Source organism: Phragmites australis, chromosome 23 (genome assembly GCF_958298935.1).
Source record: "Phragmites australis chromosome 23, lpPhrAust1.1, whole genome shotgun sequence".
Classification (NCBI taxonomy): Eukaryota; Viridiplantae; Streptophyta; class Magnoliopsida; order Poales; family Poaceae; genus Phragmites; species Phragmites australis.
This window is the reverse complement of record NC_084943.1, coordinates 10,111,839-10,138,059: the sequence shown is the minus strand read 5'-3', so window position 1 is coordinate 10,138,059 and position 26,221 is coordinate 10,111,839. Positions and strand designations below refer to the sequence as shown.

Sequence of the window (26,221 nt, the reverse complement as noted above, 5' to 3'; positions counted from 1 at the left end):
CCCTGTGCTGAAACCACATATCCTAGAAATATCACACGATCTTTGCAAAAATTTCATTTTTTCTAAGTTACCAAACAGCTTTGCATCACGTAAGACTTCTAACACTTGGCAAATATGATCAATATGTTCAGGTTCAGTATGGCTGTAAGTCAAAATATCAACAAAGTACATAACTACGAATTTACAAATGAAATATCTTAGAACATGATTAATTAGTCACATGAAAGTACTAGACACATTGGTTAAACCAAACGGCATGACTAACCACTCATACAAACCAAATTTTGTTTTAAAGGTTGCTTTCCACTCATCCCCTTCTTTCATCCTAATCTGATGGTAACCACTATGCAAATCAATTTTAGAAAAAATAACAGCAGCACTCAATTTGTCTAACATGTCATCGAATAGTGATATTTTTAATCTCTCTACAATCTACACACATGTGGCATGTACCATCTTTCTTCGGAACCAAAATAGCAGGAACAACACAAGGGCTTAAGCTTTCGCGAACGTACCCTTTGGAGAGATGCTCTTGCACTTGTTTCTAAATTTCTTTCGTTTCCTCAGGGTTGGTACGGTACGATGGTCGATTAGGTAGCGTTGTGCCTAGCATCAAATCAATTTGATGCTCTATCCCTCTGATTGGTGGTAAACTAGTGGGCACCTCTGTCGGAAACACATCGCTGAATTCCTGCAAAACACAAGAAAAACCACTAGGTAGAGAAGTCACGTTGTTAGTCAAAACTAATGCATCTTTGTACAACAGTACAAAGTGCACCAAATTAGGATCCTTGCTGAATTCTCTCATCTCTGATTTGGTGTCTAGAATTACTAAATTCTTCTCTTCCTCACTTTTGTTTTGCACCACTCAGATTTGGCTTGTGGCGCTCACTCACCGAAGGTGAGTCACTCTATGTTTCTCTCGCTCTTTCTCACACTCGACGCACACCTCAATTTTCTACATTGAAGAATTCACAATGTATTGTTGTGTAAGAGGCTTCAAGATGATCTCCTTATTGTTCAATCGGAATGTATAGCGATTGGTAAACCAATCGTGAATAGCAGAATGGTCATATTGCCACGGCTCCCAACAACAAGTGGTAGATCGTCATAGGCACAACATCGCAATCCACAGTGTCGGTGTACTTCCCAATAGTAAATGTCACACGCACCATATAGGTCACCTTCACTTCTCTTTATCGCTCAACCATTGCACATGGTACGGCCATGGATGTGGCAAATACTTCAAACCCATCTTATTGCACATGTCTTTGCTGGCCAAATTGTGACAACTACCTCCATCAATAATAACTTTGCACACCTTGCCATTATCAAGCTTTGCCCGAGTCTGAAACAAATTGCATCGTTGCTTGAGTGACGGTGATGGCATCACACTAAGCACTTTGGGTGTGCAAACATTGGAATACTGCTCAGGGTTACGAAACTCTAGATCACACTCACATTGCTCTATCTCATCAGTGTGCAAAACTGATGTTGCATCAAATAACTCGTCATCACTAGCAAAAACATACCCATCATCTATAATAAGCAAACCTTTGTATTTGGGAAATCTTTCTGAAAATGGCTAACTCCTTTGCACTTGTGGCAAACCAAGTCACGTGAACGCCCCGTTGACCCAATAGAAGAGGTTGCACTACCAGCAGGCATCGCTGGGTGATGTGTCGGTGGTGGAGTACTCTCAGGCTTCTTACTTGCTGAACTGTGCATTGCTGAATTGCTTCTAGAATGAGTACACTTGTTTCGATGACTTATGTTGTATGACTGCCCCATGTTGATGAAAAACGTGTTTTATTCCATGCAAATTTGGGCTTAGCAATAAAATCCTCATCAATGTCCGGTCTATGGTGATGCATGTTGTTGTTGTGGTTGCGGGGTTGTCGCTCAAAGTAAATGTTAGCAAGGAAATCGTCGTCGATAGAGAGCTCAACGTTGTCAGCCCAACTTCATGCACCATGCATATGTGCAGGAGTATTATGAATGCCTATGTTAATACCTCCTCCTTGGGCGTCGTTAAAAACAATGTTGCCTCGACCACGCCTGGAAGCAACAAGAAGCACCGTTGCATCTTGCCATGCCGCCAAACAATGAGCTTGTCACTGTCGTCGTTCCTAATCCATGTGAATATCACGCTCCTCCTCGGTCTCAGTGTGCTGAACAGCTTGAGGCCCATGTACACTTATGTCGTTAGCTTGTAGACCCCCACGCACATGGAGATTTGCATACATAGCGCGCAACTCTTCGAAGTTGTTCTTGATTTCTGTATGCAGTTGTGTGACCTCCTCCTCGAGTGTGTTCAATCTAGTCTGAACTTCCCTGAGCTCATCACGCACACCATTGTCACCATCTTGGAGTTGCGTTTGCAGCATCTCACACAGCCTAATGTACTCAGACCATGAAACTGGTACATCTGGATTACGCGGATCCTCCTCTTGTCCGAACATGGCAAAAACTCACAAATACCAAGTGAAAAATATATGTGGATATAAGTTGAACACTCAACGCTCGCAACTCACTATTCTGAAACAAGACAAGCTTACCGTTCTGAAGTAAATTAAAGATAGCAAAAGTACACTCGTGACAGTGAATGATCAAGGACAACAATACACTCACAATGATAATGGGACTATTGCAACCAAGGAATGAGCTAAGAAGATGGCCAAACCAAGCTTGTATTGTAATAGTTCAAGGTGAGACACTAGCAATTGCTCAAAAAACTGAGGGCACAAGACTGCTCATAACAACAAAGTGCGCAAAACAGGAGCGGATAACTTGAAACATAGAACTCCAAAACAAGAGGATTATTCAACCGAGCACCTTTTTCTTTGCCTCTTTTTTTTCTTCTATTTTTTCTATTTTTTCTATTTTATACTAGTTTATTTCTTTTCTTTTGTACTTGGCTAAATACAAGATAAAATCCAAAATAGGAGTGTTGTATTGATAGAACTGATGTGCACAACTGAAACAAGAGCAGTCCCTTGAGCAAATCAATTTGCTAGTTTCAAAAGGTTGAACGGTACGCAAAGGATATATTGGTTCTCAAAGAAATAGTAGCTAGGAAGGTCTCAAAATTTTGTGAGGCTTTTGTTTGTTGTACAGGACAGAAAAACAAAACTAATTTATGGGTAAATAGCTCTCACCGAGTATCCCCAGAAACTGATACCACGATGATATGGGGGCGGTTCGATCTTCTCATGAAGAGCCCATGATAAAAGATATGAAGTAGACAATGTCACTAGCTGAACACTCGCACCACTGTACGAACCCTCAACTATTCGGAATACGCCCAACACACAGCTGTAGATGATAATCACGAGACCACGAGTGACAATCGCCAAGTCCCCAATTCCCAGCAGAACGACAACTTGACCTTGGATTGCAGAACGATAAACAATGGTTACCTAATTCTCTCTTAGCTGTCCTCGCATGAATGCTGTTATGAAAGAATAAGCAATAGCTATGTTTCAATCTTATGCATAAAGTGGTCTGCCCTCTATGGGTCGTGAACTCTACTATATATACTACCTAGGGCTATAGAAACCGAATTGGACTCGTTAAAACATAAAAAAAGGACTGCTGAGACCAACTCAATACAAATTTGGTAAAGGGGCTGGATCCATTGGAAAGGTTATCAAATAAGCTTTCCAGAGGTTATTTACACAGCCCAATCCGACTTCGTATGAGAGACTTATGGTACTTTTAATTGACGTCTGTTTGGCTGCAATAAACCAAGTCCAAGTCAGCTTCAATCTTTCCTATTTTGCTGCTCCTTGATTGATTCTGTGTAGAACTTGAAAGGATAGTCTCCAATGCCTTTGGAAAGTCCATTTATAGCTGCATGTGACCTTTAGACACCTTGTGATAACCTTTTTCGCCCACGCATCCCTCAGCTCTTCTTTGTCTATGTGCCAACAAACAATGCAGCTCTTCTTCTTCTTGTGCGTCGTATTAATCCAAATACCTAAGCACAAGTAAATTACAAGATGGGGTAGTATAAAATTCTCCTTAAAATTAATTATATTGTCATTAAGAAACATGTTAACCTGATCTTGTATTTTCTTGGCACGTGCTCTTGTAATTGGTCTAGTTGGCAACTCGATGCGTATATCCTGATAATTAGGTGGTTGTGAAGAATGTGTCGTAAGGTTGTCCTCATCAAGATGTTAGAATCAGACGAGATGTGGGAGGTGTTAGGGGTATCATCTGCCCCGGAGGAGGTTCCTAGGGTAGTTCGGAGAGGCAGCTCGGATACCGTAGACCCCTTTGCATTGGTTAAGCATCGACCGTTGGCCGCTATTGGCTTTAGCACTTACCGTACTCACCACATACTGATCTAATGGTAAGGTAAGCCGAATACCTCTGTAGCTGTGATCATTTAGGCCTGAACATCGACGGTGTGAGCAGGCGGGCTTGTAGAGGTATCTAGTTTGCTCCATGAGTAGTTTTGGATACCTCCACATCGAGCGATGCATGTGTCAAATGGATGGGACTTATTGGGAAAGGTTTTCACGAGTACCCCTTGTATGGACCTGTGTGGTTGTCACGGCCCAGAGTTTCTAAACATGTAATTAAGTGCTAATGGGCGTCATTAGCATCATTTGTTTTTGTTTTGAGCAGTATAGACATGCAATGTGGATTAAACCGAATTTGGTTAAACCAGATTTAACTAATGCGTTGTAAAGCATCTCCCAAAACTTCTATGGAACATAGGGCTGGTGACAATTTTAGAAATTAGTAGATGCCAGGAGAAGAATATAAATGAATTTTTCCAAATTTTTGGGAAATATTTAGAAGGCATAAAAATTATTACAAGTTGGAAAAGATAGCATCTTTGAACAATTTTTATTCAAAATTGGCTCAAGCATTCTGGGTCAAACAAGTTCAAATGGGTTCCTTATGAATTTTAGTTTCAAACAAAGTTTGTTTTACCAATTTTGGGCAATGGGAAGGCTTCCTTTTGGCTTAAGATCAGAGGAGTGGGATATTGCACTGCCGGCACTGTTCACGGCCCCACCCGTCATCCCCTTTGCACGCACACAGCTCTGCTCCCCCTTCTCCCGCTCTCTCAGCAAGCAAGTGGCAGCAGCTATTCTTGACGTTTGTGGCCAAGCCGCAATTGCCGGCCAAAAGATCAGCGCCAGGCCTTATCCCCCTCCACTTGCCCTCTGCTTTCCCTCTCTCTTTCCCTTCTCGTGCGGCACCAGCGAGCACAGAGAGCAGCGCAGCGCTGAGCAGAGCAGAGCCGTGGCTCCCGGCCAAAAACGCGCGCCACCGGCGTGTCCCGCCGAGCCCGAGCAGGGTGGAGCACCGAGGGAGGACGCCAAGGCCCTCCTCTGCCATTTCCCCTCCTTCCCCGGCCGTTTCCCGCACGGATTGGAGCCATCCGCGCTTTCTTCCCCAACGGCGGCAACCGAGCTCCGCCGTCCTCCATCGGTCCGCCGCATCCTCGCTTCTCCAGCCCGACCCGCTACACAGTGAGCTTCCCCATGCTCTTGTACACCTTATGCGCGCGCCGTTTTCCCTCCGTCCCATCACCGGCACGTGCGTCCGCGATGACCGGCTGCTGCCGCGCCACAGCTCTCGCCGCCGGCCGTGCCACCGTCGAGCTCATCGGCCGGGAAGCACGCCGTTAGGTCCACGTGCTCACGTAGAATGCGTAGGTGTGCTTGGCCGGGCTTTTTACGCCGCCGTCTAGCCACCGGCGGTCTAAACCGAGCGGCCGCCGTGCCCGTTCCGCTGTGCACTGCCGCTCGCCATGCTCTGGCCATTGCCGGCATCAACGTGTGCCCCCACTAAGTCAACATGCTTCCCCTGGTGGTGTTGCTGCCCTCCCCGGCTACCGGCATGGCGTCGCTCGCCGCCGGCGGGCACGGCCCGAGCCGCCGGCACGCTGTGTTCTGGGTGCGAGTCAATTTTGACTCGGGTCAAAATATGCCGACCCCACTGTCAGTCACAACAGATGGCCAAACCCGAGTAGGAAAAGGTTTTAGGGTGTTTAAGTATTCGGAAAAATCGGAAAATGCGAAATTGGATGTTTGTTTAACTAATAAATCGGCTGAAACATTGTAAAATGCATAAGAAATGGAATGTGGCTCCAAAATTTGTGAAGCAAATTTTGTTAGCTTTATATGCTCATGCTCTACATGTTAAAATTATTAGTGACCATGAAATATGTGCTGGAATTTTCCTTAATTAATGTAATGTGCTTAAAGCCTCATTAATTCATAACTAAATGTTGGTAACTCCAAAATTGATGAAATCAATTTTGTAAATCTTGTTAGTTGATTCCCTGCTCATCAAAAATAATCACCCACATGTTAGATGTTGTTACAATTCTATATAGGGTTAAGCTTAATTAATCCTAGAAGTGTTCAAACGTTTAACAGTAATCCCACTTAAGAAAAATCTTCGATGCTTTAGAACTCATGCCCTGACGATTTGCACTGTTATCGCATTCTATGGAGCATCCTTCATTTCATAACATTCATATTCATTACATTGCACGTGTTATTCTTTTAGAGAACTTCGACCCGGCGAGCGAGGCGAACGAGGCTGTCCCCAGAGGTTCCCGCAGTGGTGATCGTGACTCGGGTAGTGTCGGGCATCAGTCAGGGCAGCAAGGCAAGCATCTATCATATTGCACCGTGTCAATTCGAAATCTAATATGTTATCTATGCTTATGTATACGTTGCATGTGTCGGGTACCGAGTTGGGTAGAACCTATGCTGATGCATTATCCCATTTCGGTCACGTGTCATGTGTTGTTCCTAGGAGCCTAGTGGTGTCGTCGAGGTCTAATTATAGTTCGCTATGCTTAGTGGTACTTAGGCTTTCCGGTAGAAGTCGACGACGGCGTCCACCGTTGTCGCGAGCCTAGGGCTTATTACTTGTTCACACTTGTGGTTGTGTTGATGATGAGTCGGTTTGGTGAGTGGTGAGTTGAGACGAGATGTGGGCGGTGTTAGGGGTGTCATCTGCTCACGAGGAGTCCTCAGGCAGTTCGGGGAGGGAACCCGGACACCGTAGACCTCTTGCACCGGTTAAGCACCGACCGTCGGTGTAGTCGGCTTTAGCACTTATCTTACTCACCACATGCTGATATAATGGTAGGCGAGCTGATTACCTTCGCAGACGTGGTCATGTAGGCCTCGTCATAGACGGTGTGAGTCCGGTTTGAGTCTGGGCTTTTAGCGGTATTAGTTTACTCGGGGAGTAGTTCTAATACCGCCGCGCTGAGCTATGGTTGATCCACATGGTTGGGCTTGGTTGGGAAAGGTTGTCACGGGTACCCCCTTGTGTGCATCTTAGCGGGTGGCACAAGCCGTATGGTCCCTGTGTCGTGTGGGTCCAGGAGTATCCCCCTGCAGGGTGTATAATCAGTTCGAATTGCCGCGCTCTCGGTCATGAGCATTGCTATCGCTTATCTCCACCGAGCGACCATGTTTTGGTCGTAGAGTTTCGATGTGGGTTGTGGCATGGTTGGTTTGGGTGGTTTGGTCGGTATGTGGTCGGTGGTTTGGTGGTAATGGTTTACTCCTGTATACTTGTTGTTTATATGTCTGTTCTGATCAGTTGGTTGGCAGGGTTTGAGTGGGTGGTTGGTTAAGTCAGTTGCTTACACCTAGAATCTAGGTTGCTTACCGCTTAATGAACTTAAACATGTCTTAATCCTTGCTACAGCTTTAAATGCATGATCCCTGGGAGTCGAGAATATATATATACTCATACTGTGTAAGACTTGCTAGTACCTTCGTACTAAGGGTACTGCCCTTAAGTTTCAGGTTCACATGTTGGCGAGGAAGAGGCAGTGTTTGGCTACTTTGTGCCTGCCGATCAGGGTGGCGGGCAGGAGTAGCACCTTCTACTCCGAACTCCGGCACTTTTGGTATGGAGCCTAAGGGCATACGGCTCCATACTCTTTTGTTGTGTAGGTTTATCTTCCGCTGCGTAGTTGTTGTTGTTGCTCTTTTGTTGTAAATTGTAGAAGCAGTTGCACGTTTAAGTATTGTAATACAGCTTAATTACTTGCTATCTATTAAACTGTGTTGTGATATTTGAGTTGGAAGGCATGTGTTCCGATCCTGGGCACAAAACACGTGCCGGGACTACCAGAATGGTATTCTGGTTAATCGTCGAGGTTGTGATTATGAATAATGATTCTCCTGATGATTAATTAGAATACTATTTGGACGGTTCCTCACAGTGGTCATGCAAGCCGAATGGTCTTTGTGTCGTGTGGGTAAAGGAATATCTCCCTGTAGGGTTTAAAAATAGTTCAAACTGTCGCGCTCTCAGTCATGAGTATGTCTTCTGTACATGTGCACCATCGTAGAGTCATGAGTTGTGGTTTGTGGTTGGATATGTTGGCATGGGGAAGATGGTTCATGTTACATATATGTTCATCATGGTTCCAGTTACATTTATGTGCAAATGGTCATTGCAGGGTATAACGGTATTGTTGTTAGTTAATTTTAGTTGCTCACATATATGTCTAGGTTGCTTAAGCATATTAATGTACATAACCTTGATATCTTTTTCTTGCTAATAGCTCAATGCATAATCCTTGGAGTCAAACTATTTATATGTGCTCTATATGGATTAAGTCTTACGAGTACCTTCGTACTCAGCTACTCTACAGGTTTTACAGATGAGGAGAAAGCAGTGTTCGGCTACTTCACGCCTGCCAAGGGTGGTGGCGAGCATGAGTAGTGCATCCTACTCAATTGGCATGCTTTTTTGATGGAGTCTAAGGGCATATGGCTCCATCCTCTTTTTGTCATTTATAGATTTAACTTCCGCTATGTAGTTTTTTTTTGGTTAGGAGTTGAGCAAGTTTTAGTATCCTCCTAGATCTCTTTTGCTGTAAATTGTAATAGCTTGGTAGTGCTTAAGAACTTGTAATATAATGCTAATTACTTGCTCTTTCTAAAGTTGTGCTGTGATGCTACCAATCTTGGGCACAAAACACATATCGGGACTACCTGGATGATATTCTAGTTAATCATCGATGTTGTAATTATGAATAATGATTGTCCTGGTGATTAATTAGAATATTTTCTTCTGTTTTTTCTCCTTATCTTGTACTGGCTTTACTTCTTCTTTTTGTACTCGGCTAAATACAAGATAAAATCAAAAATAGGAGTGTTGTATTGATAGAACCGATGTGCACAACTGAAAACAAGAGCACTCCCTTGAGAAAATCAATTTGCTAGTCTCAAAAGGTTCAACGGTATGCAAAGGATATATTGGTCCTCAAAGAAATAGCAGCTAGGAAGGTCTCAAAATTTTGTGACTTTTGTTTGTTGTAGAGGAAAGAAAAACAAAACTATCTAAGGGTAAATAACTCTCACCGAGTAGCCCTGGAATCTAATACCACGATGATACGGGGGTGGCCCGATCTTCTCAGGAAGAGCCAATGATAAAAGATGTGAAGTAAATGATGTCGCTAGCTGAACACTCGCACCAATGTACGAACCCTCAACTCTTCGGAATACACCCAACACACACATGTAGATGATCGCCGTGAGACCACGAGTGATGATCGCCAAGTCCCCAACTCTCAGCAGAACGACAACTTGACCTTGGATTGCAGAACGACAACTTGACCTTGGATTGCAGAATGATAAACAATGATTGCCTAATTCTCTCTCAGCTGTCCTCGCATGAACGCTGGTATGAAAGAACAAGCAATAGCTATGTTTCAATCTTATGCATAAAGTGGTCTGCCCTCTATGGCTCGTGGACTCTACTATATGTACTACCTAGGCATTTGGAAACCGAATTGGACTCGTTACAACATAAAAAAGGAAACCTAAGCTAAGACCGACATATTATTTTGACGATTGAGACCCACTCGATACGAATTTGGCAATGGGTTTGATCCATCGGAAAGGTTATCAAATAAGCTTTCCAGAGGGTATTTACACAGCCTAATCCGACTTCGTATGAGAGACTTATGGTACTTTAATCGATGTCTATTTGGCTGCAATAAACCGAGTCCAAGTTGGCTTCAATCTTTCCTATTTTGCTACTCCTTGCTTGATTCTGTGTAGAACTTGAAAGGAAAGTCTCCAATGCCTTTGGAAGTTCCATGTACAGCTAGCTGCATATGACCTTTAGACACCTTGCGATAACCTTTTTCTTCCACGCATCCCTCAGCTCTTCTTTGTCTATGTGCCAACAAACAATGCATCTCTTCTTCCTCTTGTGCATCGTATTGATCCAAATACCTAAGCACAAGTAAATTACAAGATTGGGGTAGTATAAAATTCTCCTTAAAATTAATGATATGGTCATTAAGAAACAAGTTCACCTGATCATGTATTTTCCTTGCACGTGCTCTTGTAATTGGTCCAATTGACAACTTGATACGTATATCTTGATGATTAGGTGGCGGTGAAGAATGTGTCGTACGGTTGTCCTTATCAAAACCTCTCAGAAATTCATAGATCCTATCTATGAAATCTCTATGAAAGTATCATCTGATTGATCATATCAAGCCGATTCTGAGTCATTCACAATGCCTCAATTTTCATTGAATCAATCATATTGATCATCGCATGACAATGACAACACGTACAATCTCGATCTACTATTCTCCCGACCACTAAGCGGCGCACGCTATTAGCCCTAATGGTGATTCCAGCTAGTAGGGGCAAGTCGCACACATGGCTAGGTGGGAGATCGAGCTAATCTTTTTGGTCGTATGGTTCCATCGACTCGCACCTCATCCGATCCCAATTACACAAAACTGTGCAGCGAGCGATCCATCACATGAACCGATCACTAATTAATAGATCCAATCTATTACTACCACATATCACATATACGTGACCGATCTAGATAAAAAAACTATGCAAGATGGCTTTGATACCACTGTTGGGTAACGGGCATGTTACGCTAGCCTAAAACAAAATTTTTCTACCGCATTCACTCAGGAAACCATGCTAGTAGGAGATAATAGATTGTTACCACTCGACGCGCAGTGCAGCAGAAGAGTTGGAGTAGACCAATCCAATGTCGTGCGCGTCAAACTCCTCGAGCAGCTTCTCGATCAGATCCATGACTAGCCCCACGCAGGTGGTCACGCTCCCCGACCAACTCTAACAGGTGGTCATGGTACTCAACTAGTTCCTCGACCAGCTCTCGATCAGGTCTATCATGTCCTCGATAAGATCCGAGTGATCATGTCGTGGTGTCCGACCAGATCTGAGTGGTCGTGTTGTGGTCCGTGATCAGACGAGCAAATATGTCGACCAGTTCATCATGGCCGGCGACCAATCCTGAACACGTCATGATCAATTGAACGAGAAGATCAGCGTCGTAATAGCAACAGTGCCTCTCGGTATCCACAGGTACTGGGCAGAAACGTTGAAAGCCATTTAGGACTCTAACTTCTCATGGATCACAATCCAATCAAAACCCATATACGAAGGTTGGTCTATCCAACATCATGTTCTCTGACATAAATGTCCATATTATTGACTTGGTATCTCTATACCTATGATCCATAAAACGTGATCATCAATCAATACATGTGCTGGTCTTACGTATCATCACAATGATATGCGACGAGGGATCAACTAAGAATAACATCATGATATAAACAAAGAGTTTCGTGAACAAGTCACATACTTGCCAATAAATGTAAAAGGTAATCATTCTTGGAATAACATATTATTTAAAAGTACATTAACATACACATGTGATATAATCATCTTTATCATTGCCTCCAGGGCATATCACCTTCATTTCTGCAATGATGTAATCATCTGTTAGCGGTGAAACCTCAGTGGGTGCCTGCAAGTTAGCGGGAGCCTTGTAGTGAGACCCCGACTCCACACCCGGAAGTGTGAAGAACCACGAGAATCACGACTCGTCAGGAAAGCTATTCAAACTCTGCACAGTATCAATCTGGTCGATCAGCCGTGCTCACAGACAAGTGTGGACTTGCACTTCTTCAGGATTAGATGGGATCAAGGTTTGGTATGGTTGGTTGGGTAGCCGGGTAATGGAATTACCTAGTGAGTCTTGGTAGTCAAATGGAATCTGATGAGTCAACCCTTTTGTTATAGTGGTGTCTTCACACTTAGTAAATAGGATGCCTATTGTTGGAGTCATTAGGTTAAAGTTTGCTTAGTGTAGTTAACCGTGTCTATCCTTTCCTTGACTTAAGCCCCATAGCATATTTTTACCTTCACTTGCGGAGTACATTTTTGTACTCACACTTTTTGTCCCTTCTCTTGCATTCTACTTCTGTTTAGAAGCCATTAATGAAGCTGCAACCTTTCATGAAGACGACTTTGACTTCGAGTTGTTGTTCTAGGCTGGAGTGCCCCCGGTTGACACCAATGGAAGATGGAAGCCCCACAGGCACTGAAGATCTTTAGTTCCACTGTATTTTCTTTTAGACCCTCGAGTCCTTTTGTAATAAGTTAAATACATTATCGTATTAATGACACTGTGATGATACACTAATGATGTAACAAATGTATGAAACTTGATCCTGGTATACATGTGTGGTGCCCGGTTTTGTTCCTTTGAAACCGGGTGTTACAGCTGCCTTTGTTTTAAAGTCAAGCAACACTTCGACTTTTTCTTCCCGAATGTCTGTTTTGCCTTCAGTGTGGGGGCAGACACTCTTAGCCCCCGTCTTTTGTTTTAAGTCGAGAGGTGCACTGCCTTTGTTTTAAGGTCAAGCAACATTTCGGTTGTTTCTTCCCAAAGGTCTCTTTTGCCTTGGGTATGGGAGCAGGCACTCTTAGCCCCCGTCTTTTGTGCATGTGTTAAATAGATGCACAAAAAGTACAATCGAAGAATAAATGCTTTAGCATAATAATAAATGTAGCAACAAAGGATAAAACCTTTGGTATATGAGGGATAAGCCATATCATGCGAAGATTAGCAATTCATGTATATATGTGCAATAAGAGCTTTCTCATGCAAAGGCTAAAACCTATGCATGATGAATAAATTCTCCTTCATGCAGAGGGTAAGATTCCTGCATATGTAAAGAATACGTGGTTCGCTGCATATACATAATGCAAGCACAGATAATACTTTGGCGCTTGTGCAAAGAACAAGTGCTTCGATGCATATGTTATGCGAGCATATGAATAACAAACATACGTGAAAAATAATGAAGCAGTTTTTGTATGTAGAATTGGGACGCTTCGGCATGCATTTCAGGAGCAGGTACTTGGGTACTCGTGGAGATACTCTTCGTCATATGAAAAATTAAACACATAGGAAGAGTAGATGCTTCGCTGTACTGAAGCATGAAAACTCCCTTATACATGGGATAAAGACCTGCATATGAGGAACGAATTCTCAAGCGAAGGCTAAGAACCTGCATATGCAAAAAAACTGATGCTCCGATGCAAATGTAACGCAAACACTCAAAAAATAAATGCTTCGACATATAAGCAAAGGTTAAATAGTTTGATGCATATATAATGCCAGCACGTGAAGAACATTTGCTTCGCACGTGCAAAGGGTAAGAAAAGTTGCTTCGATGTACATGAGTAATGTAAGCATAAAGAAAACAAGTACTTCGCTAATTGTACGAAGGACAAACGCTTCAATGCGAGCTATCAAAAATGTAAACATACGCAGAGAATAAATATCTCGATGTACTTATGCAATGCAAAACGTGCGAAGCGTATGTATTCTCGAGTGATGATGCTATGCACATATATGAAAAGTATGCGCTCATTGCAAATGAGTAATGAAGATATTCACGCATGCGAAGCATATATATGCGCGAAGTATGCATTTATGCAAATGCACAAAAAATAAACATTGCAGCATGAAAATGCGATGTATGGAAGCATATTTGTCACCATATAAAAAATAAAACACACATGAAGGATTGATGCTTCGTCATACCGAAGAATTAAAACTTTAAGGTGAAGGGTAAGAACCCTGTACGAAGGGCCAAAACCTGCAATCAAGGAATGAAGTTCCTCGAGTGAAGGGTTAGTATAGAGTTTCTTCTAAGGAGGAAACTCAAGCTTGGAGACAAAGTTTAAGAGGAAGGAACACCACAAATGTTTGATTGTAGAAAAAATGGATCGATCTGGGTGAGTATCACAGCTTGACTTGGTGTTTTCGCACCTCTGTGTCTTTCTGCCATCTAGCGCCCTCTAGCCTAGAAGTCGATGGCTCCTATTTATAGGGTCGTGTGTAGCTTGGTGTACAAGTTATCACAATGTACAAATATCTGGGATCTGATCGAATAACTACTTTCTACCCTACATGGGAGATAAATATCTACCATACTAACCATCGCGGTGCCTGCACCCTTGGGGGGTGTGCCGGTTGCCAACTGTGGCTCGACGCCGCACTGTCCGGGGTGTCAGGATAGCCTCCATTATGCCGAGGTGTTAGAACGGCGTCCACCAGCCTAGGTGTTTAATATTGGTCACTTCCTTGCATGCAAAGTATGACCGGTGCTCTCCTTTTGGCAGATCGCTCCTGAGGCCTGATGACTCACCTTGTAGCCTCTGGGAAGCCGGCCCGAGCAGCTGGAGACGGGGGCCTCAGGAGGCATGGCTCCATGAGGATCGAGGCTTCGGGAGACCGAGGTTTTGGGAGGTCGGGCTTCGGGAGGCTGGGCTTTGGGAGGCTGAGCCTTCGGGAGGCCATAGCTTTGGGAGGCCGGGCTGGTTAAGCTAAGGGGCCATTGAGGGTCCTTGATAACGACCCCCAACAGCACCATACTATCAGGGGTGTCAAAGAAGCCTTAAATGCACTGGGGTGTCAGGATAGCACCACTTGCACCGGCATTGATCGCCCGGCACTTCACATCAGGTCAGTGACAGGGGGAGACATTTTCCCCCTGATATTGTCTTCGGAGGCCTGCTGTATCTTAGGCTTTGAAAAGCAGCTCGGGCGCCGATAGGGTGGCCCGAAGGGGTCCACAACCTTTGGGGCTTAGGCCTGCTACTGAGAGTTCGGAGGCCGAAGGCTTCGGAGGGGCCAGGTGTAGTTCCGAGTTGTGGGAAGGCTTCGCGGGTATGAAGAGGTGGTACGAAGGAGCCCGATGCCTTCGGCGGTTGAGCCTTTAGCTGAGGGTAGTAATTTTCAACCATTATCCTCAGGCTGGTTAATTTTCCCCCAATAGTACCCCCTCATTCTCGGGCCTCGATGTTTCAGAGGGGGGAGAGGATATAGAGGAAAACTAACTCTAGCCTGGTATAGTGTCAAGGATGCCCGATGGCAATTCTCTATCCTGAAGAAGTTCTTTTGTCGAGAACCGTGGGCGTCAATGGTGAGGCTCAAGGCTGATGGTTTACTGGCGGTGGCAATATGCTCCAGAGCCTGTTGGAGCTGGCATGCGCAGTCTTGGGACCCCAGACCTTTGGGGTGTCGATGAAGGTGCTGCACTCTGGGGTCCATGCAGAGGCCGATACAGGCTCTCCGGATTTTGTCGGTAATGGTTCTTCTTGCCTTTTGAGGTCGCCAGAGTAGAGATTACGTGTAGGATCGGGAGACCCCACGCGTTTGCCTGGCAGGATGAGACGTGCCACTGCCGCATTTTGACTGGACAATACGAGGGGTCGTTTAGGGTCTTGTGCCCATGCCCCTATCACGCGCCAAAAGGAATCTTGGTTATTAATGTGACGGGACGTCCGTGCAAGAAAACAAGGCGTTCTTCGTGGAACGCTGCCACGTGTTTGGTGGAATGACCGAGGTATGGCCATGGTCCCCTCAGGCATTCAATGGGGGATACCGCTGCATCGATTCTGCTTCATCTCCCAAGCTTACGTGGTTACTTAGCCTGGGTATAAAGTTGGGGTCACCCAGCTAGATTCTCCATAGCCCTACAACTTGACTTGAGTATGGTGTCATCTTCCTCCTTATCCTCTTCGGAGATGTCAATGATCTCAATGGCTTCTTCGGGAACCAGACTGTTTCGGTCATCGTCAGAGACGCTGGTGGCCATGCTGCTTCCATATCTGTAGGGGAGGGGGCTGCCTACCGCTTCAACACGACCCTTGGCTCGGGAGGCCACACCCGTCGGGATCATCAATATCTTCGACGATGATGAGGAGACCGACTAGGATCTCTTGCGGGGGGAGAGCAATGAGGACAAGTAGGCGTCTGCGGAGACAACGGTGACTTTGATGGCGAAGAGGAGGCTGGTAAGGCGAGAGAGAAGGACCAACTGGCCACCTCCTCAGATTCTTCTTTGTCCTCCGATAGCTCAGGAGTTGGCTACTGTATCGGCCTTTGCAGCGGCAGAACACAGATGAGGCGCATATGCTGCCCCATGCGTGGTCCCGCTGGGACCCGTAGGAGGTGAAGGCGGTCTTCTGGAGGGAGCTCTTGGTGAAGTTGCGAGACATTCATGTCTCCCGATCGACTATGGCCTTGTTGTGGGCCCATGGCTTGACCTAGTCACCTTGTACTCTTTCTCCCCTAGGTTTGCTCTGTCGGGGTTTATCTACTTCGCAACAATCTTTGTACTATCGTTCTTTGTATGTACCCTCCGGATGTACTAGTTGTTTAATAATATAATATGGACCTTCGGGGACGGTCATGTCTCTTTTTGTATCGGAGTGCTAGGGGATCCTTCAAACAGGTGACTGCATGTATGTGTGCCTTCGTGCCTTCGTACCGTACTTCCTCACCCTCTTTGTGGCTGGTTTTTTGGATGACCCGGGGTATCGAGACCTTGCATCGATTGTAACCGTCTTCGTTTTCTTCTAGGACAGAGGTGGCCTTGGGGCTCTGGCGACCCCCTTGGCCCTTAGCTGCTGCCCGGCTCCGGAGGTACTCCGTTCGGAGCCTAGTGACGACTTGTCGGAGGCAAAGCTAAGGGCTAGGCGGGAGAGGTGGTCCGTGACCCACTCAGCCCTTAGCCGTTGCCCGACTTCAGAGGTACTCTATCCAGAGCCTGGTGGTGACATGTCAGAGGCGAAGCCGAGGGCTAGGCGGGAGAGGTGGTCTGCGACCCCCTCGCCCCTTAGCCGCTGCTTGGCTCCGGAGGTACTTTATCCGGAGCCTGGTAACAGCCTGTTGGAGGCGAAGCCGAGGGCCAGGTAGGAGATCGACCCCTTCACCCTTAGCCGCTGCCCAGCTTCAGAGGTATTCCATCTAGAGTCTAGCGACGGTGTGTCGGAGGTGAAGCCGAGGGCCAGGCGGGGGAAGTGGTCCGCCACCCCCTCGGCCCTTAGCTGCTGCCCAGCTCCGAAGGTACTCCATTTGGAGCCTAGCAACGGCGTGTCGGAGGCGAAGCCAAGGGCTAGGCGGGGGAAGTGGTCTGCGACCCCCTCGGCCCTTAGCTGCTACCCGGCTCCGGAGATACTTCGTCCGGAGCCTGGCGACGGTGTGTCGGAGGTGAAGCCGAGGGCTAGGTGGGGAAGTAGTCCAGGACCCCCTCGGCCCTTAGCTGTTGCCTGGCTCCGGAGGTACTCCGTCTAGAGCCTAGGAATGGTGTGTCAAAGGCAAAGCTGAGGGCCAGATGGGAGAAGTGGTCCGCGACCCCCTCGGCCCTTAGTCGGCACAGGTCTCCAAAGGTACTCCATCCGGAGCCTAGCGACGGCGTGTCGGAGGCAAAGCCGAGGGTGAGACGGGGGAGGTGATCCATGACCCCCACGACCCTTAGCCGCTGCTTGGCTTCAGAGGTACCCTGTCCGGAGCCTGGCAACGGCCTGTCAGAAGTGAAGCCGAGGTCCAGGCGGGAGAGGTGGTCCGCGACCCCCTCGGCCCTTAAACGCTGCAATGAATTTGCGGCCTCTGCAATGGGTAGTCGAGGGTTCCACTATATTTCTTGTGCCACGCAGTGTGGGCTTTTATTAAATGTTAATATAATTTTCACAAAATGACGTACGAAATGTGTCCTTAAACGAGATGGTAGGGTAATGATATTACCTTTACCATACGTGTTTGAGTCATGCGGGTCATACCTTTCCCTGTAGGCATGGGGCTTTTTATACCCCTTTGATCTGTTTGCTGTGCCTTTTGGAGGCTAGCGGGTTTCGTACCCCTTCAACACGGAGGCATTTTCCTTCAAGATGTCGGGGTACTCTTCCCGTCAGGTCCTTTTAGAACCTTTCCGCCCAGTGGAGTTTTCTGAAAACATCCCCATTTGGTAAACTCTCCGTTGTGCGAAGGTTTTTCGAAGTATCTCCATTTTGGTGGAGGTTTGGTAAAGCTCTCCGTTGTGGTGGAGGTTTTGTAATACTCTCCGTTGTGCAGAGGTTTTCGGAAGTCTCCCCGTTTTGGCGGAGGTTTGGTAAAATTCTCTGTTGTGCAGAGGTTTGGTAAAGTTCTCCGTTGTGGCGGAGGTTTGGTAAAACTCTCCGTTGTGCCGAGGTTTTCGGAAGTCTCTTCGTTTTGGCAGAGGTTTGGTAAAACTCTCTGTTGTGCAGAGGTTTGGTAAAGCTCTTCGATTTTGCCGGAGGTTGTGTAAGATTCTCCCTTTTTGTTGGAGGTTTTGTAAGGTTCTCCATTTTTGTCGAAGGTTTTGCAAGGTTCTCCATTTTTGTCGGAGGTTTTGTAAGGTTCTCCGATTTTGTCGGAGGTTTTGTAAGGTTCTCTGTTTTTGCCGGGGGTTTTGTAAGGTTCTCCGTTTTTGCCTGAGGTTTTGTAAGGTTCTCTATTTTTTCCGGAGGTTTTTGTAAGACTCTCCGTTTTTGTCGAAGGTTTTGTAAGACTCTCCGTTTTTGTCAGAGGTTTTTGTAAGACTCTTTGTTTTTGCCGGAGGTTTTTGTAAGACTCCGTGGCATTTATAAATGCCGAAGGCCCTACACACTATCGGAGCTACCCAACACCTTCCAGGAAACCTATGCAGTCTTGCCTTCCAAGTGACCTAGGCATGCTACGCCCGTGGTGTGTTGGGTTGCCTTGCTCCCGAGGAAACGCCTGGGGTGCACCACAACATTGTCCACCAAGAATGTGCCCTAGCGCGTGGCATTTATATGACCGAAGCTATGCAATACCTTTCAGGAAACCTAGGCTTGATGTCTTAGCGGTGACCTAAGCATGTTGCACCCATGGTATATAAGCATATCAAGCAACGAGGATTCTTTGCGACAGCATTCCTCAGAGCACTGCATCCTCACATCAGGACCATCCCCTAATATGCGGCATCCACACACTATCAAGGATACACAATACCTTCCAGAAAACCTAGGCAGTCTTACCTTCCAGGTGACCTAGGAATGCTACGCCCGCGATGTGTGGGTTACACTACCTACCAGGGCAAAGCCTACCCTTCGGGAAACCTTTTCAGGTGACCTTGGATTTAGGCAAGCAATGCTTACTAGAGCGTGGCCCTGTCACACCTCCGAAGAAATCCCTCCTGGGCGCCACAACTACATTACCAAGGAAGTCCCTTAATAACCGGTATCTACGCACTATCGAGGCTACATAGTACCTTCCAAGAAACCTAGGCAGTCTTGCCTTCCAGGTGACCTGGGTAGGCTATGCCCGTGGTGTGTAGGCATGTCGTGCAACGAGGATTACTTGCGACAGCATTCCTCAGAGCACCACATCTCTGCCACCAAGGACATCCCCTGGGGCATGGCTTCGATACCCGAGGCTATGCAATGCCTTTTAGGGCACCTTGGGCATAATCTGCCTTCCAGGAGACCTAGGCATAAACGGCACCCGCGGTGTGTGAGCCTCACTATCTACCGAGACTACGCAATGCCTTCCAGGAAATCAAGATAGTCTTGCCTTCTAGGTAACCTAGGCATGCTACGCCCGCGGTACGTAGGCTTATCACGCCACTCGAAGATGTCCCACGGGTGGCGCCGCAACACAGTCTATCAAGAAAATCTATTGATACGTGGCAACTACACTTCCGAGGCTGCACAATGGCTTCCAGGAAACCTCGGCAGACCCACCCCCTAGGCAACCTTAGCACGATACATCTGCAAGAGTGTAGGGATTTTGCATGGTTATACTAGCTAAGTTTTGTAGTCTAGTGTTGTCAATAAGAAGCTAATTGTAGTATAAAACATAGCTAGGTTATATAACTATTCATGCTAAATGAGGATATATCTTAAGTTCTACTTCTTCTACCTAGTGGCTATCTATTGCAAAAGACTTCTAGCAGTAAGGTTGGAGGCTTTCAACATACTCTAACCTTGCTGTATGAAAGATAGATCACTAGGTAACTACCGATAGTTAATAGTGGGCGTACCTTTGTAGGAATAAGGCCTATATTGTGAGGCTTGTAGGCCTTGAAGCATGTGGCTAGGCCGGGAGAGGTGGTGCTTCACCCCCTCAGCCCTTAGCTGTTGCTCGGCTCCGGAGGTAATCCGTCCGGAGCCAGGCGACGGCATGTCCCCGTCTCAGTTCTCATTGCTGGGATAAAATACCATTGGTTGTAGGGTTGGTAGTGACGGTGCAAGGTTGAGGGGCCAGGGATTTGCCCAGGAGTTTGCCCCAGGCCTCCGAACCTTGCGTCGTTCTTCGCCGGCTCCATCTATGGCCAGGTATCCTACTTGTCTTCTGAGGTATTCCTCCTGGAAGGTCATAAGGGTGGGGCAGTCGTTAGTGTTGTGGCCATGCCCTGGTCCGTGCAGGATGCACCTGTATGCCTCTGAGGGCACTGAAGCTTGGAGTTATCATTGGGGTCAATGCCGAAGGCGGTGTGTCCCGGAGCCTGTGGTTGCCCCAGGGTCTCCTTCCCCTTTGGGAGACCGTCGAGCCTGTCCGGTGAACCAGCTTTGTAGCCGGAGTGGTTTTGACTACGCCTCCTCGGACCAGGTGGGCTTGGGGTTCCCTGCGTGCGTTTGGCGTTGCAAGGGCAGCGTTGGAGGCACTGGCAGGGTCTGCACACCCTAGAGCCCTGTGTCTCCTTGGAACCCTCTTTCGCCTGAGGGGCCCAAGGAGGACGCTGTGTGGACAGACTTTCCGAAGATGTTGGCTCACCCGGGGTATCCCAAGTGTTGTTGAAGGGGATACTTTGGGACCAAGCCTAGGCAGGAACACTCCTAGGTTCGACCGCCCAGAACTACTGGAAGGTGGCCTGCTTGGCTATGGCTACAGCCGTGTCCTCTCCTGAGGCAGCAAGGTCTTCGTTGTGCAGAGGCTGGAAGGCCTCCGCGCCATCTAGAGTTCCTGGACCGACCCAAGGTTTTGGGTTGGCCAAAGTCGGAGGAACACCATCCCACATGGTAGCGGAGCTGTAGCATGTATATGGTGTGCATGGCTGAGATAGCCATGCATATGGTTTCATGCTTGCAACGGTGGGTGTGGCGGTTTTGGCTAGTACTTTGGTGGTTTTTCTCGTGGTTTCCTACCTCTCTTAAAACTTCTGTGTTCGAATCCCCACGGACGGTGCGCTGTTGGAGCAAGAGTTCGTCTTTCCCCAGCAAGTACGGTGAGAGTTTCTTCTAAGGAGGAGACTCAAGCTTGGAGACAAAGTTTAAGAGGAAGGAACATCACGAATGTATTGATGGTAGAAAAAATGGATCAATCTGGGGGAGTATCACAGTGTGACTTGGTGTTTTTTCACCTCTTTATCTTTCTGCCGTCTAGCCCCCTCTAGCCTAGGCGACCATGGCTCCTACTTATAGGACCGTGCATAGCTTGGTGTATAAGTTATCACAATGTACAAATATCTGGGATCTGACCAAATTACTGGACCTTATCCTGGATAACTACTTTCTACCTTACATGGGAGATAAATATTTACCGTATTAACCATCGCGGTGCCTGCACCCTGAGGGTGTGCTGGTCACCAACTGTGGCTCAGCGTCGCATTCTCAGGGGTGTCAAGATAGCCTCCATTACACCAGGGTGTCAGAGCGGCGTCCACCAGCTTAGGCGTTTAATGCCGGTCACTTCCTTGCAGGCAAAGTATGACCAGTGCTCCCCTTTTGGTAGATCTTTCCTGAGGCATGATGACTCACCCTGTAGCCTCCGGGAAGCCACCCGAGTTGCTGGAGATAGGGTCCTCGGGAGGTATGGCTCCGGGAGGACCAAGGCTTCGGGAGACTGAGGTTTTGGGGGGGGGGGGCTTCAGGAGGCTAGGCTATGGGAGGTTGAGCCTTCGGGAGGCTGAGGCTTTGGAAGCCGGGCTGGTTAAGCCAAGGGGCTGTCGGGAGTCCTTAACAATAATCCCCAACATTGTCGTACCGTCAGGGGTGTCAGGACAGCCTTAAATGCATTGGGGTGTCAGGATAGCACCACTTGCACCAGCATTGATCACCCGTCATTTCACATCGGGTCGGTGGTAGGGGAAGACATTTTCCCCATGATATTGTCTTCGGAGGCCTGCTGTATCTTAGGATTTAGAAAGCCACCTAGGCGCCGGTGGGGTGGCCCGAAGGTGTCCACAACCTCCGGGGTTTAGGCCTGCTGCTGAGAGTTCGGAGCCCGAAGGCTTTGGAGGGGCCAGGCGTAGTTCCGAGTCGTGGGAAGGATTCGCCGGTACGAAGAGGTGGCACGAAGGAGCCCGATGCCTTCGAAGGTCGAGCCTTTAGCTGAGGGTCCGGAGATCAAGACTCCGGAGGGACCTAGATAGTAATTTTCAATCATTATTCTCAAGCTGGTTTATTTTCCCACAACAATAAGCGCGTGAAAAACAGACGCTTCGATGTTCTAGCCATGGCTAAACACGAAGCACACGTTTAAAGATAAAATACTTCGATATAGATGAAACATGTCAGCATATAAGAATAGATTCATTCATGCGAAAGGTCTTCATGCTAAGGGTGATAATCTAAATTTTTGTAATGAACTCTCTGAAGCGAAGAGTCTTTTGAAATGCTTTTGAAAAGGTTAAAAAACCTTTACTGCATATCCAGAAAAATAAGTACACCGGCGCATATGGTTGACGAACCGATGCACATATGAAACGTAATCACGTCGGCACGCTCAAGCAATACGCGCTCGGACCCGCCGCTGAAAAGTTGGGCGAGGCCATGCAATCACATTAAAAAACCGGCTTCTTCGCATGGCGCTATGCACACATAAATGCCTTGGCGTGCATAAATGCCAAGTCCAACAAGGCACCGAAACCAGCAACGCCACGCACGCATGCAATCCTATCTCAGTACGTACAGCAAGCATGGAAGCATGCACACCGATCACTGCAAAAGCACAGCACTATGGGGATCTGGCTTTACCAAGTCAGGAAATTGCTACGTACCCTGATACACGTAGAAACGCGTGCCATCTTTTGAAACTACAGTCAAAGGTTCCTATCAAAACACAAACGACCTCTGGTCCAGCGGCAGGACAGCGCGCCTCACCTCTAGCCAGCGCACTATCTTTTTGCTGATTTAGCACAAATTAGCCAGAGGGAAGGGGTGCGTGGGCTTACCTCATGGGCTGCTCTGCCAGCTGTAGGCCGGCTGGACCTTACTAGCCGAAGATCGGACGGGCTTCACAAGCCGAAGGCTGGACTGGCCATCCAGAACCTGGCCGGGCCTTCACCAGCTGAAGCCCGCTGCTCGACCCATCGAAGGCCGGATGGACCTTCACCAGCCGAAGGTTGCTGGTTCAGCGCACGGAAGACCGGATGGGCCACCCGAAGGCCGGACGAGCCTTCGCCAGATGAAGGCTGCTGGGGAGTTTTTTTATTTTTATATTTTTTTATTAAAAATTTAAATAAATAGATTCTCTATAGGAAAAATTGTAAAATTATGCACCTGCAGCCTCTTGAGAGGACTTCAGCCCTCTGAGAGGGCGGTTAGGGCAGCTAACCACCCCTGAGAGGGCGGGAGGCCTAACCGCCCCCTCAGAGAGCGACTAGGGCCTGCCCGTCCTTGACCGGCGCCTTACCGCCCTTGAGGTCCCTACCACTAGTTGGAATTGTAGAAGGCATTTTGCATGGGACTTGTAAGTATTTTATGATCGGTATGCAGCTGTTAAGAATATAATGGAGGACAATCGTATGCTTTACAGACGGATGCTATGTGAGTACATGGAGAAGGCCAATAAGAAGGCCCACATGCATCGCGCAAATCAAGAGGGGACTGCGGAGCACTGGTTCAGTGTCCTGTGTCGGGATAAGGGTCGGAGAGGGGGGGAAGACGTGAGCAAGAGTATATGCTAAGGAGTGGGACATGCATCTGTAGTTGCCAGAAGCCACAATTACTCCACAAACCTTGTACACACGTCATAGCTGCATGTGCGAAGCACCATATGCTTCCCAGGCAATATGTTTCAAAGTATTTTATGAAAGATCAAATACTGAACACCTAGAATCCTGAGTTGTATGGTTATAGCATTGTTGATACTTTTACAAGTAATCTAGGGCCTGTAAGAATATATGTGCCTTATTTAGAAAAGATGAAGAACGCACCTGGCCGAAGACAAACTCGTCGGATTCGCAACGATATGGATGAATCCGAGGCTGGCCCTAGGGTCAAGCGATACAGTCAGTGTAATGAAACAGGTCACACATAGAAGTATTGTCCCAAAAATACATCTGGTGATGCACCTGTTGTCTAGGTGAGTTTTATGGTGCGTTGTGCTCGATCTGTACCATTTGAACCTTCATTTGTAGGTAACTGTCGCAATGTGTTAATGTTGCATATAGTGATGTAGTGAATTTGCATTCAAAGTATATTGTTACTGTCTATATCTAACAATGCATTAATGTTCATGTCTTTCAAATGCAGATATGGCGGACCCTGTGACCCCTGAGCTTCTAGACCCTGCAGTGGACAAGAAGCATCGCAGCTTCTTGTCCGCCGAGCACTAGACGGAGCTAGGAGTGTTTCGACCACGGGGCCCTGGAGAGCTGCTTACGATAGACGAGCGATGGAAGCACAGGTACTTCGATAATTTCATATGAAATTGTCATATCACTGATGTAATTCCATATTATTGATATACTGCAATACTTTTAGGTTGGCAGCAGCGGGACTCCTACCGCTTTGCTGGTTGGTTGAGGCCCGATCGATGGAGAACCCCGAGGCAGCGGCGCGTCGTTTCTACTTTGACCGATCGCTGATAGCAACCCTGGTCAACCGATGGAGGACGGAGACACATACGTTCCATCTCCAGTGCGGTGAGATGACCACGACGTTGCAGGGCGTAGCCTACCTCTTAGGCCTACCTTGCGCGGGAGCTGCGGTTGGGGTCATCGATATGGATGCTGACTGGATCAACGTCATGCATTAGCGCTTTGGCCCGGTGGAGCGGAAGGCAGACGCACCCCCTACGTGCCTGAGTTCTTGTCCAATGCACGAGGGCCAATGAAGAAGTGGATCCTACAGTTTCAGGTTTGGTACAATACAACCTATCATTTACTATTCTAGTATGTAGTAATGATCGTTTTTGACACAAGTCATATTTGCAGCCAGCGTACATGCACCTCCATGCCAACGCATATGCGGTCTCCAGGCATTTGGAGGCCTTTCTACTTTGGTTGTTCGGGTGGGTTATGTTCACCAACGGCCAAGGCCACTTGGTTGCGAGGACGCTTGTGCCGTACGCCAGGTTGATAGCGGATGCTGATGGCGAGGAGGTACCGCAGTTCAGTTGGGCATCCACTGTCCTTGCTGCGACGTATCGGGCGCTCTGCGACGCATGCTCGAAGAAAGAGCCACTAGCCTCTTTTGCCAAGTGTCCACTTCTTCTGCAGCTGTGGTCCTACGAGCGTTTCACCATAGGCAGGCTGGTGGTGGACCGCTCCCCGTACCCCGAGGAATGGTACAGCGAGCCGAACGAGGACGCGCCTACTATGGCCTCGATGTGGTGCCATCGTCGGATACGTGTTTTATATTAACACTTTCGTTCTCACGCTTGTTCCCTCTAATGATTTGTAACGATGTTTGTCACGCAGCCACACTGGGCGCATGAGCAGCCTCGTAGCGCTTACGAGCATTTTCGGACCCAGTTCGACAGGCTACGTCCGGACGACGTGGTTTGAGAGCCTTACAACATCTTGGCTATGCAAGGGCATGCAGGTTTGGGTTTTTCTCCGTTGTGTACCCGCGACGAGGATTACTGGCTCACGAAGGCGCCGCTTGTCTTCGACATCTACGTCGAATAATACTCACCGCACTGCATCATGCGGCAGTGTGGCTGTCACCAGGCATTCCCTCTCGTCCACATTCGTACTATCCCCGTGCACGTCCATAGGTACATATGCAAAATTAAAGTTTTCGTAACCTTTGTCTTACTGTGACTTACATTTACCATGGTTCAATTGCAGGTACACACGCAAAGGCCAGCTGACTAGCAACCTCTGGGCAGATCGCTTGGCCCCTTACTTGGCAGCATGGGC

General features: G+C 47.3%; 1 protein-coding gene across 1 annotated transcript in view; it reads left to right on the top strand.

Moving 5' to 3' along the window:
* LOC133905972 (maturase K-like) overlaps positions 1-24,691 on the top strand; it is a 73,907-nt gene extending 49,216 nt beyond the window's left edge. The window contains exon 2 of the mRNA XM_062347792.1: positions 24,609-24,691. Coding sequence (XP_062203776.1) covers positions 24,609-24,691 — 83 coding nt within the window. The remainder of the gene's footprint in view (positions 1-24,608) is intronic.
* Positions 24,692-26,221: the final 1,530 nt, after the last annotated feature.